This window comes from Papaver somniferum, chromosome 4 (genome assembly GCF_003573695.1).
Source record: "Papaver somniferum cultivar HN1 chromosome 4, ASM357369v1, whole genome shotgun sequence".
In the NCBI taxonomy this organism is placed as follows: domain Eukaryota; kingdom Viridiplantae; phylum Streptophyta; class Magnoliopsida; order Ranunculales; family Papaveraceae; genus Papaver; species Papaver somniferum.
This window is the reverse complement of record NC_039361.1, coordinates 14,866,912-14,880,836: the sequence shown is the minus strand read 5'-3', so window position 1 is coordinate 14,880,836 and position 13,925 is coordinate 14,866,912. Positions and strand designations below refer to the sequence as shown.

The following is a 13,925-nucleotide window of genomic DNA, read 5'->3' as shown; positions in this document are numbered from 1 at the left end:
TTAAAACTACCTCTAAAGTTTATAGTCCGACTATCACTCAAATTATTAGATACATGCCTATCTCCCTTTGCCGATACTATTTCCAAAGCATCTAAATGTTCTTCCATATTCATACTACAATCAATAAAAAAAAAACAAAAAAAAAATCAACCACATTTTATCATTTTCATCATAATCATACAAATTTATCTCATCAAAAATACTACAAGTATCATTTTCATCATAATCATGTAATCTCTCATACAAATTATCATTCATCTTCATCACAAAAATTCAATTTAATCCCCAAAATCAAATTTCATCACAAAAAAAAATCACACAATACTAAAAATATCATCTAAATCATCTAAATAACAAATAACAATCATCTAAACATATCAATTTCATCAAAAAATCATGATCATCGGAAAAAAAAAAGTTTCAAAATCTTACCCAAATCGATTTCGTGGACGAATTCGCTCCAAACCAATCTCAAATGATTCGAATCGTGTTGATGTTCAAACCCACGGAGCGAATTGAGACGAAAATCCCTAGAAATATTGACCTACAACATGCATTTTCGGAGGGTTTTGGGGTGAGGAAGAAATGAAATGGGAAGAAGAAGAAGATCGACATTCTGTTGGGTTAGATCGATTTATGTAATGCTGAATGGTGCAGCGCTAGGCACGGAATGATTTAGCGCTTTGACCAAGTTGACTGGTCAAGCGCGGGATGGTTCAGCGAAAAGTGAAAACGCTGAATGGTTCGGCGCTTGGAGATGTTTTGTTTCAGCGACTAGCATGCTAGATTAGCACTCCCATAAGACTTAGGTGGTTATGCTAGCTGACGTGGATTGTTAATTTAGATGCTAGACTAGCACCCCATAAGACTTAAACTAAAGCAATAGATCTTTTTCGCAAACCCAACACTGGGATACGGGGATTAATGGAGTAACAATTCAGCTCTGGAATCCCCATTGATATGGATCACTTAGACGTAGTCTTCTCTCCCAACGAAATAATATTTAAAGAGGTAAAATTTTATTGAAAGGAAAAACAGAAGTACAAGAAAAATTAAAACATTTGCATCGCTCTACTATAAATTCCAAAAGCAATATTCTTATTCTTAGTCTTGGTCCGTCATCTTACATCCCCGTGATAAGACAGACCAGACCTATCGAGACCGTTAGAGCTTTCAGGATGAACTTATGCAATTCCAAGCCTCTTTTGATATGCGAGAACAAATCCATAAATCTTTTCTGAATCAGAAAGTGACTGAGAAACACTCTCCATTTCCAAGCACTTCTTAGCCCAAGAAACAATCTTTGGACATTCTTCTTCTATGCTAAAATTTCCACATTTCTCATAAGCATAAAACCAGGTATAGAAAGGAATCAAAGCCACATCTACAAACCCAATTTTGTCACCACCAAAGTATGGTTTCTCTCCAAGCTCTCCTTCCAATACCTTCAAAATCTCAATATATTCCTTCTTAGCCTTTTCTTGCTCTTCTCCTTTGCTTGTCCATATCATCCTTCCACCAGCATAAACCTGCAGTCAAAAAGATTGAAACTAATATGACAGTTCATGCATAAACAGTAAAACGATTGAACAAATTCAACTCACAATAGTCTTACCTTTTTGTCAACATAATCAGCCCAAAACTTAGCTTGGGATTTCTGGTAAGGATCAGTTGGTAAAAGAGGAGATTTCTCATTCCAAACTTCATCAATATATTCAACAATGATGAGTGATTCAGAAATGGGTGTTCCATTGTGAATCAAAACAGGGATTTTCTTATGGATTGGATTCATCTTCAAAAGTAGAGGACTTTTATCGCTCAGATTTTCTTCCTTGTATTCATATTTGATACCCTTTAAAGCCAAAGCTACTTTCACCCTCATTCCAAACATACTTGGCCAGAAATCCAAGAGAACTACTTCATCTGCCATTGTTTGTGTAGATTTTGATTGAAAATAATAAGCTCAAAAATGATAGAAAACAGAAAGCAAATTAGGGAAGAGGATTTGTGGTTCTGTTATGTGGGAGTGAACAACATTTTATAGTGGACTTTGAGTTTGAGGTACTGAAAATCTAGTGATACTAATCATCACATACGTCATTGTTGTTTTATCCACAAATAAATAAAATAAATTAAAAAGACCGCGTATGTCATTGCTCCCGTCATCTTCAGACGTGTTTGGGTCATTTGGTGGGACTTGATAGGTTAATCGGGTAAATGGTCCAAAGGCAACAACTTTGGGTATATAAAATCTTCACCTAACAATCAAAATCACAGAAGAAAAAAATCAAAATTTCCGTGCTTGCCTATTGTTTTTTTTTTTTTTTTTAAGAACCTTATTATTTGGGGGTCACATTTTAATAGAGGGGCTTCACTTAAACAAAAAATTGGTTACGGGATAATCTTGATTCAATACCAAATGTCTAAAATACTCTTCCACTAAAATAAAAACCTAAAAACTAAAATCAAAACCTAATTCTAATTGAAAAATCTCTTCTTCTTCTTAATTTCCTCTCCTTCATCAACAGTAATTTTTTTCCTTTTCTTTTAATCAAAATCATTTCACCGTCTTCGATCAATCGACGATTCGGAAAAATTATAATCGTCGATTGAATTCTCTATTAAACATGGAAGAAGCATATAATAGAAGTAATGGTAATCAACAAACAAATTACGTTTGAAATGGCTAGATTCATTGAAAAATAGAAAAAATTAGGTTTCAGAACTAGTTACGGTTTTATCTAAAAAAACTGAACTGTAACTGTTTTACAGTTGGGTTCGACTCATATAAAACCTAACCGTAAAAATCATAAGTTAGAATTTTTTTTCTTACGGTTGGATTTTTTTTATTTTTAACTAATTAAACCAAACGTAAAAAATCATTTGCATTTGGGTTTTCAGATTCGTTAACATTTCTTAAAGGAATGAATCAAAAAAGTTTTGGTATTGTTTAGGAAAACAGGAAAGTAATTAATGCCATCAAATAATCATTAACAAACAGATTTGTTTGAGATATTTGACGAAGATCCGCGGGACCAAAAAAGTTGCTCAACCATATCAACTGCTAAACACATTTACCCTAAATTAAAAACGTATTATTTTGTCTTAATTTTAGAAATCGGTATAACTATACTCCCGGATATATATGGACGCTGGATTTGGGGGAAAGAAAAATTCTCAAATGCATAGATAAATTTTTACGGTTGGTAAATATAACAACCGAATCTGGACGTAAGCAAATTTACGGTTGGTTTTTTCTATTTCCAACCGTAACTGGTTTTTTTTTTTTTTAATTTAGGTTTCCTTACGGTTAGGAATTCATCCTCATCTAACCGTAACTTTGTCTGAAAAGCTAAAATATCCAGCCTTTTTAACGTATTTTAACGAACTTGATTTCTTCTTATAAGATTCACCTAAAAGTGAATCAAAATTTAAGGTTTTTCAAAAAAAAGAAAATAAAACTATTTTTCTTCTACCTGTCTTCTTTCAAATAATCAAAAACACTAAAACTAATTTTCTATCTCTAACTATAAATGAAAATCGCCAATCTAATCTAATAAAATTAGCTAATTTAATTAAATGTTTCAAACTATTAAGTGAGGGTTGTTTGGTCCTTATAAAATTATTTTAGATAAAGATTTTTAAAATTACTTATAGATGACTTGTTTTGTCCTATTAAATGACATCCCTCTATTAAAATGTGACGTCCCAATAATAGGCTTCTTTCTTTTAACAAGGAACATGGTACCACTTGACTTGACGTCCCAATAATAAGCTTCTTTCTTTTAACAAGGAACATGGTATCACTTGACTTCCGGTGCAAAAAAAAAATGCTCATAGAGGACATAGAAACCCACCATCCACAAAGAGGGCACCGTGAGCTTTTGTGTCCCATCCAACCCTAAATAATCGCCCCTGCTAAAATATAGGGTGACCTACTGTGACTGTGTCATGTGGGATAATCCACGGTGGCCAATTCAAAATGGACGTAGAATTGTTGATTTAATATCGGGGATATCTTTTTTTTTAATAGATAAAGCAGGTAATTAACCTGAAGTTACATGATCACACAAAGTAAAATACAACAGAACTGACTGTAACCCACTTTCAAACAGGATCGAATAGCACCTCTCCAGTAATAAAATCTCGGTTAACAGAATCGCGTATACAGCAACACCCGCTTACAGAATCGCGTATACCAGAATCACAAAATAACAAGTAGTAGTAACGCCCGATTAAACACGAGCGAGACTAGTAGTAACAGCAACACCCGCTTACATACGGGAGAGCTTGAATAGTTAAAGCATGGTCCACAATCCTAGAACCAATTTTTAATTTTTTCTGAACATCATGACCTTCCAAAAATGACTTATTCAATCCTAGAATTCTAGAATCTGTACCGGTTGGAAAACATATAACTCGCCGGATAAATCGTCGGAATTTTCGTATCTGCCGGAAAAGATCATCACCAAAATTGGGGTTGCTGAACAGATAGTGACCCGAACTTACTGCCGATCTAAAACGAGATCTAAGAAAATCCCAATTTGTTAAGCATCCTAACATAAGAAAGCAAATTAAAGATAGAATCAGATTACCACCAAAACGAGAAACTAAAGCAAGTCTCCTCAGATTTAGTGGATCTGATGATAGAACTAACACAGAAGTTGATGCTTGGATTTGATCACAGATCCGGAACGATGAAGTCGACATCCACTGAAAGCTTCTCACACAAACCATACCAGCAATACGAAGCCACAGAATGGTACCCCATTAGCATTAGGCTTCTTATTATCTTCGTTTTCAAAAGCTCCCCTCTTTTAGGAGACTGCTAATGGGGGCACCGTTTTGTTTGGGGGCGTATATCAATATACAAACAAGACAAAAATCCAATTGTCTTTGGGTTGGTGCACTCCCAAGCAAAATGGTATCCCATTAGCATTTTCTCTATTAGAACATCCACAATGGACGATCAAACCTACATATTTGGTCAAGAAACGAGACACAACGGGACAGACTATCGAGTAAAAGCTGGACCAAAACCAAAATCCAGACTATATTTGGTCTGGGACCAAGACCAAACCCAAATATAATCGAGCGAATGTATAAAGTGATCATGTGATGGGGTGAACGTATAAAGTGATCTTGTGATGGGGCGAACGTATAAAGTGACCCTTGTGATGGGGCGGACATTATATGTGATCCTTGTGATGGGCGGACATTATATGTGATCCTGACCAAATGGGGCGGACATTATATGTGATCCTTGTGATGGGGCGAACATTATATGTGATCCTGACCAAATTTACTCTTCCATCCTAGTATAACACCACGGACTAAACTCAAATTTGGTTGTTTTTTTTTATCTTTGGTCTTTGGTTTTGATCGCACGACTGCAGTTGCTCTTAGTCGATTTTTTTAGATAGCGGGTTTCATCATGTGAAGTGATAGATGACGGTGGTGTTTGAAGTGCATACAAATCGAGCTCTTTTTAAGTGGAATGGAACATATATGTGACGGTCAGCCATTTCCGACTGTCACATTTCCTGGTTAGCATATGATTAGTGGTTTGTTAAATTTTTTATGGCAAACTCGAAAACAAATATATATTTCACCAAGTTAACAAAATTAAGAAGACTAGGATTAAGATGCTACAAGGTTTAATATGCGAGGATGTCGAAGTAAACCTCAAACACTCGGATATCCTAAATTACTTTTAGGCACTAAACACGATGATTTGGTGATGATTATGTTATTAGGGTTAGAAAAAAATAAATAGAGGAGACAAAAGATTTAATGTGGTTCGGCAAGTGTTTCCTACATCCACGGAGGGCTCTCATAGAGAGAGATATTATTGATATGAGGTTTACAATAATTGTGTTTGGTTAGTTAACCTAGGATTTCATATCTCCTTTGGATGTAGGATTAGTGTATTTATAGAATGTAGGTAAGCCTAATTCTGATACAAATTTCATGTGCAAGCAACTCGGGCAATAAGACTTCTGGAAACTTTTGGAATTTTTTTTGAACGGGCTTTATCGGACTTGATTAACGGGCTCCATCAATTTTATTGAGCTCCATTAGCAGCTGCTGCCATCTTGGCTTCCTCCCAATAGGGGTGAGCATAAAAACCGGAACCGCGGATTTAACCCGTATTCGTCCGCAAAATTGCGGATTTCACCCAAACCGCAAGACGTATGGGCCGGACACGGGTGGGATTCTCAAATCCGCATGCGGATGCGGTTGCGGTTGCGGTTGTCATTTGAAAACCGCGGATTACCGCAACCGTAGAAAGAAGCAAAGTTTTCTTACCTGAGTATGAACCTAGGCCCAAAGAGAAAGAAGTGAAGTTCTTTGATCACTTAGTTAACTAAATGAATTTAGGCCCAAAGAGAAAGAAGTAAAGTCCTTAAAACACTAACTGAGTTTAGGCCCAACAAATAGAATCAAAACTAAGTTAACTAACTGAATACAATCAAAACTAAGTTAAGACACTAACTGAATTTAGGCCCAACAAGTACAATCAAAACTAAGTCAAATCCGCGGTTAATCCGCAACCGGCCCGTACAATCCGCGGATCCGCAAAGGTTAAATCCGCGGGTGATTGGGCCGGTCACGGTTCAATTTTACAAATCCGCAACTTTGACGGTTCGGTTACGGGTGACCCCTAATCCGCAACCGTCCGTCCGTTACACACCCCTACCTCCCAAGGAATCTCAAAAGTCTGTACCATCTCAAGATACATTTTGGTGAAATCCCGAAATAGATACATGTCCAACGGGTAGACGCTTTAGTTCACCAATACTGTCGTCGTGGTAGTAATAGTAAAGATTGATGTCAATGCTTTCATAATAAACTGTTCCACCATTCTTGTCCGATTTCCAGCGACAAGTTCAAACTGCTCTTCCGCCATTTCTTTGTCCCACCCAAGACAATCTTTAACCAAGTCACAAATCTTGTCAAAAGGCATTGAGTCGTTAAAACCTTGAAAAACAACTTTACCTTCCACGGGAAGCCCAGTAATTTGATTAACATCGTCAGGGGTGATGGTCATCTCGCTGAACGGGAGATGAAAGGTGGTGGTTTGGGCCCAAAACCTTTCTTTGAATCCAGAAAAAGTGACAACATCGAAGTCCTTTTGCGAATACTCAAATGCATACCATAAACCCGAACCTTCTACCAAGGCTTTAATAGCATCACATTCATCATCCAATGGCCAATATTGAGTTGTTTGATGCTTCAGTTTAGGAACCGCTTTTGTATGATCCTATACAAAACATAAAATTGTTAAAGAAAGATTAAATAATGGTAAAAAAAATTGAGAATCGACAAAGTCAAAGAAAAATATTTACCCCTGCTGCACAAACTCTTGCAGCCCATGAAGTTTCATAACTAAATAAGACTTCTCCCCCATCTCTAGGAAAACCCTGAAGCACTTCCGTCCGCCTTGGGCGGCATTAACACCATAGCCTCGATCACTTCTTTTGCTGAAGGTGGAGATTTATACTTCTTCTTTCCTTTGCCTTCGTCATCATTTGTAGGTGGAAGATCACTTTGTTCTTCAATTTCAGGATTGCTTTGTTGAGCAACCGCAAGTGCAGGTTCAGTCACTTGTTCTCTTAGTCCACTAATGACGATACCTTTGTTACTTTGTTGAGCACCCAATTGAATCTTGTTACGAGGCGTTAGAGTCCGCTGATGATTTGGTGTTAGTTCTTGGGATCTCTTCTTCTTTCCCTTATCCTTGTCCTTAGCCTTTGGTTGTTGATTCCTAAAATTGTCAACAACTATGTTTAATACATACAAGTAAACAAAGCTGAAAACTGAAAACTCAGTAAAACCTACGGTTTGAAAACCAAACCGTACGCAAACTCAGTCAAGCATACGGTTTGAACACCCAGTTGACCCTACGGTTTGAAAACCAAACCGTACGTAAACCCAGTTGACCCTACGGTTTGGAAGTTACTACCTACAGTTTGGAATCCAGGTTTTCAATTTTTTCTTAAAGATTAACATACAATTTGGTTTTCAAACCGAACGCAGAAGCAGTTAAGCATACGATTTGGAAGTTTACTTTTTTCAAACCGTATGCACTACGTACGATTTGGAAACTAAGAACTCCAAACCGTAGGCAGTTCTGAAACCGTTTTTTTTCTTAACCTAATTCGATCCAATCTACCTATTCATGTAACAAAAACCAATGAAAGAAGATGGGTTTTTTAATTCTTACATTATTGATGTCATTGCGGGTGTTTGAGATTTTTGATTGTTCAATTCTTCGTCTTCATCTAATTCCTCATTTGGTGTTGCATGTGATTGATTCACTTATTTTGGTTTCTTATTTCTCTTAGGATCGTTTGTCCATCCCATAATCTTTATAGAAGTTTTAATCGACGATGAATAATATTGAGAATCGACGATTAATCGAAAAAAGACGATGGAGGTGATGGAGGAGTTGGAGAGGCGATGGAGGTGATGGAGAGGAGATGAATAGAAACTGATTTTGGTTTAGGTTTTGGTATTTAAGGGATGAAGGATATTTTGGTATTTTCGAATATGGTTTAGGTCTCCCTTTATCATCTTTTAAGACATTAGAATTCTTCGGAGCCCTCAAAACTTTTTCCTTGGAGCCCCTATAATAGGTTTCTATTTTTTTTTTTTTTTTTGAAGCATCCAAGAGCAATGTTGTTTTTTCTTTTCTTGGATAATCTACACTTCTCATTTTCAGCCAAGAAAATATGTACCATAGTGCTTGCTCTAAGCAAAAATAGTTTCCAAGTGACTTAAAATGTACCTTATGATCAAATCTTGCCTCAAGACACAAACGTTCTCCCGTGATCCATGTTACCTTTTGATCCAGAATCTGCGTCTCAACTTAAGAATCACTCATGACGCAAATATATATTGGCTCGAAATTTTTCATTCGCGATCTAATATCTACTATAGTTATCATAATTGTCATCAAAATACCTAAAATTGCGGCTCTATCAGCGTATTTAGATGGTGGGAGGAGAATATCATTCACATGAATCATATTTCCTGATAAGGGGAAAATCTAAGACCACTACCGGGTTTGGGTTTTCCTTTATTGGGGAATCTTATTTCCATCACTTCTCTATTTCAATTCACCAAACATGATAATGGAATTCCATTCCCTCCTAACAAATACGGTATAAATATAACTTTACGTTCCCAAATACTCTCTTCTTAATAAATGACTAAAAGTTTATATGGTTGGAAAAATGTTGTCTTGTGACCCGCAATTCGCCGGTGATTAAAAGTTTTGCATTTTGACCCAAATTCACCTCGCAAATAATTTACATCCTAACCTGAAATCAGATGCAGTAGCCCAAAATCAGATGAATGACCAGAAAGTGTTTAATATTGCAAAGAACTTAGGTACATCAAATCCCATTGATCCACATGTATGAAAAACTAGCATAGTTTCATACAAGACCCATTCCAAAAGATATGATAATTATCCTAGCATACTTCACTTTCAGATATGAAAAACTACCGAGAGAATGTGTTTCTATTGTGGTTTCTTCTTTCATTTGATGAAACAATGCCCTCATTTGTCAAAGAAATTGGAAGAAGATCATACATTATCTATAGAGGAGATTACTCGTAGGATGAATGATAAGTCCTTGGCCTCTCAAAAGCAGTCAAAGATGGTATGAACGAATCCATATCAAAGTTTGTTAGTCAGTCAAGATTACCCCTCTCAAAAGCAGTCAAAGACGGTATGAACGAATCCCTGGGTACTAGTGACCCAAACCCACCAGAAAAACAGTCCACATCAAAAACCGGAGATTTATCAATCCCTAAATTATCACATCTCCATTTGAATTTCCGAAACTTTCATTATACCCAATCTAAACCTAACCTCAAAACCTCTGATACTGAAGAGGAGCTTTCATTATCGTCTCATCTATTACAGTCTACAAATTTTAAGAAGAAGGGAGGGTGGAAAAGATCGGCTAGAAAATCAACTGAGAATTCACATGAAAGCTATGTTAGTGGTGGTTCGAAGAGATCAGCATATCCTATGGGCATTGACATTCCAGTTAACAAGTTTACACAATCAATCTTTCCACAAAACCAGCCACATGATCGATGTTAATGCTCTCTTGGAACTATCGAGGATTGAAAAACATCTCGACAGTCCGTAACTTGAAGGCGTTTCTTAGGTCTTGCAACCCTCAAATTTCTTTTCTAACTGAAACTCTAATTGGTGGGTCAAATTCTCAGAAGTTGTGTAATTCTCTCTGTTTTTATAAGTTTAATTATGTTCCTACGGTAGGAAGAAGTGGTGTTAATGCGTGATTCTTTGGAATAATGATATTGATTTGGATGAGCTAAGGGCTGATTAAAATGTGATTCATTTTCGTATCCATAGTATGATAAATAATGATTGGGATCTTCTGTGTGTCTATGGCCCTCCCCAACATCATCTTAGAAACATATTTTGGGTTAATTTATCGGATTATGCTGCTCAAATACCTAAACCCTTGTGCATTGTGGGGGACCTGAATGCCATTAGTAACCTGACAGAGAAGCAGGGTGGGAGTCAGAAATCTAATCCGGCAAATTGCGAGTTCAAGAATTTTATTCATAGTAGAAGTCTGATAGGTATGGGGTTTATCGGTCCGGCATTTATGTGGTCTAATGGAGCTACTATGGATGAACCGATTTTTGAGAGGTTAGACATAGCTATTTGCACCCCAGATTGGTTATTCATGTTCCAAAATAATAGAGTGATGCATCTTCCAAGACTTAAAAGTGACCATGCACCAATTCTGATCAATACATACAGAGTTAACAACATGAAGACGAAGTTCTCCATCAATTTTGAATATTATTGGGTTGATCATCCTGAGTTTAATAATTTGGTTCATAATTCTTGGGATTCAAACAATCTGAGTATTGTTGACAAAATTAATGATGTGGGAAGAGAATTGAATAAATGGAGTAGGAAAGAAATTGGAAACATTTTTAGAGTTTTTGAAGAAACGAAGCAACAACTTCTCGGGGTGCAAATGGATTCTCATACAAGAGACACCAAACAGGAGGAGAAAGAGCTGTGCCAGAGAATTGATTACTTAAATCTTTTGCATCAGAGATATTATGAGCAGGGGAGCAAGGTGAATTGGATCCCCAATGTAGACAAAAACACTCACGTGTTTCACCTCTATGTTATCCAAAGAAAGAGAAGGAACCAGATTGTAACAATAAAGTCTTCTGAAGGTAATTGGATTACTGAAACTTCTGAGGTGATAAACTTCTTAGTAAATCACTTCACCAATCTTTTCAAGAGAGACCCAGATGAAGACATACTCCGAAAAATTTAAAGCTGCTACAAAGATTGGTATCTGCCATAGCAAAAATATCTCTAGGGTGCCTAATAATGAGGAAGTTTGGGCTACTATAAAGAAGATGAAAATCTTAAAATCGCCTGGTCAAGACGGCATGCCAGCTCTCTTCTACAAAAGATGCTGGGAATCCATTGGTGATGATGTGATTAACATGGTACTCATCTTTAATGTTTCGATACTACCACTTTACCTCCAGACCTGATTTCCAAGATTAAAAATCATAAGCTTCCTTCAGATTATAGGCATATTGCTGTCACAAACATTTAATATAAAGTCATTACTAAAATCATCGCTCAACGCCTGAAATCTCATCTAAATGACTTAGTGGATAGATCTCAATCTGCATTCATCCCAGGTAGACTCATTGTTCATAACAGTGTGACTGCCAGAGAAATTCTCCATTCCATGTCCAACTCTAGATCAATAATTGGATCCTTTGCTTTCAAAATTGATATCAGTAAAGCTTACGACAAGATAAGTTGGATATTCCTAAGTCATTTCCTTAGAAGATTTGGTATTGTCGGCAAAACCCATGAACTCATCATGAAGTGCATATCAACTTCTTCTTTCCAATTGTAGTAAATGGTCAGGCGGAGGATATTTTGTTAACGAAAGAGGGTTGAGACAAGGTTGTCCCTTGTCTTCTTATTTTTTGATTTTTTGTTCACATGGTCTTTCTTGGCTAATGAGAACCATGGAAAACAATGCCCTATACAATGGATGTAGGTTGTGCAAGAATGCCCTGTTATTTCTCATCTTATATTTGGTCCAATATTAATATTTGGTCTGATCCTTGGATCCCAAATTTGCCAATGAAAGATCATGAGCGCAACACCAATGTCCCAGCTAACATAACCAAGGTGGCTGATCTGATTATCCCAGGTGAAAATAGATGGAAAGAAGAAAAGCTGCAGCAGCTATTCACCCTAGCTATCTGAAGTCAAGAAGATTGTGGAGATACATCTGCCTTCAACGGAGACAAACTCGAGGGACAGGCTACTTTGGATACACCACCCTACTGGTAAGTTCTCTGCCAAATCTTATATAAGAACTTTAACTGATAGTCAACCTTCTACCTCTACCACTTCTGAATTTTCATGGAAGAGATTATGGAATAAGTTAAAAATATTCCCCAAAGATTCAACTTTTTATATGGAGGATTCTCAATAATGGGATAGTTGTTGCTGGAAATTTATTGAGACATATCAGGGTAGTTAATGGTGACTGTAGACTGTGCAATAAAAAGATAGAAACAGTTGATCACTTATTTCTCCACCGCCAAGCAACGCAAGCTGTTCTCTTTGCTTCTCTCATGAATCTTAGAACTGGTTTAAGGACGAATGATATTGTTAAAGATTTGATATCCAGATGGATCAATGAAGGTGGAAACTTCTGCAATATGAAGATGGGTGTTTATATGTTTTGGGAAATTTGGAAGGCCAGAAATAATATAGTCTTCAATAAGGGCAAGTTTGTTATTTAATCCATTATCAAATGGGCTATGTAATGATTTAATCTTGAGGTACCCACTGATGAATCCATGTTGATACCCATTGAAGCTGAGTTTTTAGAGGCTCATAAAAATATTTGGGAGCCTCCATCAGTCAACAAAATTAAGATTAATATTGATGGTGTGTCTGGAGTCAAAGGCTACGCGTGTACCGCCATTGCGAGAGATAGTATGGCAGGCTTTCAAGGGTGTCAAACTAAAGTTCTCAATTTCTCTACGGCAGCTGAGGCAGAAACTTATGAGGCCTTGTTGGGTGCAAAACTAGCTCTCAATAAGGAGTGCAGAGATATCGTAATTGAAGGCGATGCATTGAATACCATCAATGCATTGAAGTACAGACACCTTCCCTTTCCATGGCGTATTCAATACACTGTCAACAGAATTGGAGATTGTCTCCTAAATTCAACTATGTTGAGTTTAGATTTGTCAAAAATGAGGCCAATAATGGGGTTTACTCCTTAATAGTGCATGATGTGTCTACCCACACTTCCGATGTGTGGTTATCTTTTACTCCTTCGTGTATTGCTTTTCTCATTAAGAGTGAAGCTTCTCTTTGCTTGTAGGATATTTGGTTTTCTTTTCTTTTTTTCCTTTTTGTTGTTGTCTGGCCTTTCAAAAAATAAAAAATAAATCTCCTTAAATAAGTTATCCGAAATGTGTCCCACAACCCAAAGTTTTACATATCTTTCCAAATTTCGAACGCGATCCTGAATATACTAGTGTGACCCAGAAATTGTTGAATAATTAAAATTTGTTTTGTGGCCTCAAAGTTGCCACATATGTAAGTCAATGCCCATTCAGACTCGAGGTTCCTGCAAAATAAAAAATAAAAAATAATTACTGGGGCGTCACACTCCAAAAGAGGGGTTTTATTTGAATTCTTAATGTCCAAAAAAATAGTTATGAGATATCCAAACTCATATACAAAATGTCTAGTTTACCCTTTAACTAAAATAAAACTTAAAAATCGTAGAAGTGATTTTACGTCCAGGTTAGGATTAATTCAACCGTAAAATTTTATTTGCATGTAGTTTAACGTCCAG

General features: G+C 36.6%; 2 protein-coding genes across 3 annotated transcripts; one reads left to right on the top strand and one right to left on the bottom strand.

Moving 5' to 3' along the window:
• Window positions 1-997: 997 nt before the first annotated feature.
• Window positions 998-2,020, bottom strand: LOC113274800 (probable glutathione S-transferase parA). Its single transcript, XM_026524190.1, has 2 exons — window positions 1,616-2,020; window positions 998-1,529 (listed from the first exon to the last, which is right to left on the bottom strand). Exons 1-2 carry the CDS (start codon window positions 1,928-1,930, stop codon window positions 1,185-1,187), a joined length of 660 nt encoding a protein of 219 aa, XP_026379975.1. The 5' UTR covers window positions 1,931-2,020; the 3' UTR covers window positions 998-1,184.
• Window positions 2,021-9,868: 7,848 nt separating this feature from the next.
• On the top strand, window positions 9,869-13,678 carry LOC113274799. Of its 2 annotated transcripts, none has more exons than XM_026524189.1 (2): window positions 9,869-11,526; window positions 12,255-13,678. In XM_026524189.1, the coding sequence occupies exon 1, from the start codon at window positions 10,398-10,400 to the stop codon at window positions 11,346-11,348; it is 951 nt and encodes a 316-aa protein (XP_026379974.1). In that variant the 5' UTR covers window positions 9,869-10,397; the 3' UTR covers window positions 11,349-11,526; window positions 12,255-13,678. The 2 variants fall into 2 exon arrangements, with proteins under 2 accessions (XP_026379974.1, XP_026379973.1); XM_026524188.1 differs by having other exon boundaries at window positions 9,869-12,001.
• The last annotated feature ends 247 nt before the right edge of the window (window positions 13,679-13,925 follow it).

Coding starts and splice junctions, on each gene's coding strand:
- LOC113274800 (XM_026524190.1), bottom strand. CDS start 1,930: ATGGCAGATGAAGTAGTTCTCTTGGATTTCTGGCCAAGTATGTTTGGA. Junction 1,530..1,615: donor CTGATTATGTTGACAAAAAG/GTAAGACTATTG, acceptor TTTTGACTGCAG/GTTTATGCTGGTGGAAGGAT.
- LOC113274799 (XM_026524189.1), top strand. CDS start 10,398: ATGATAAATAATGATTGGGATCTTCTGTGTGTCTATGGCCCTCCCCAA.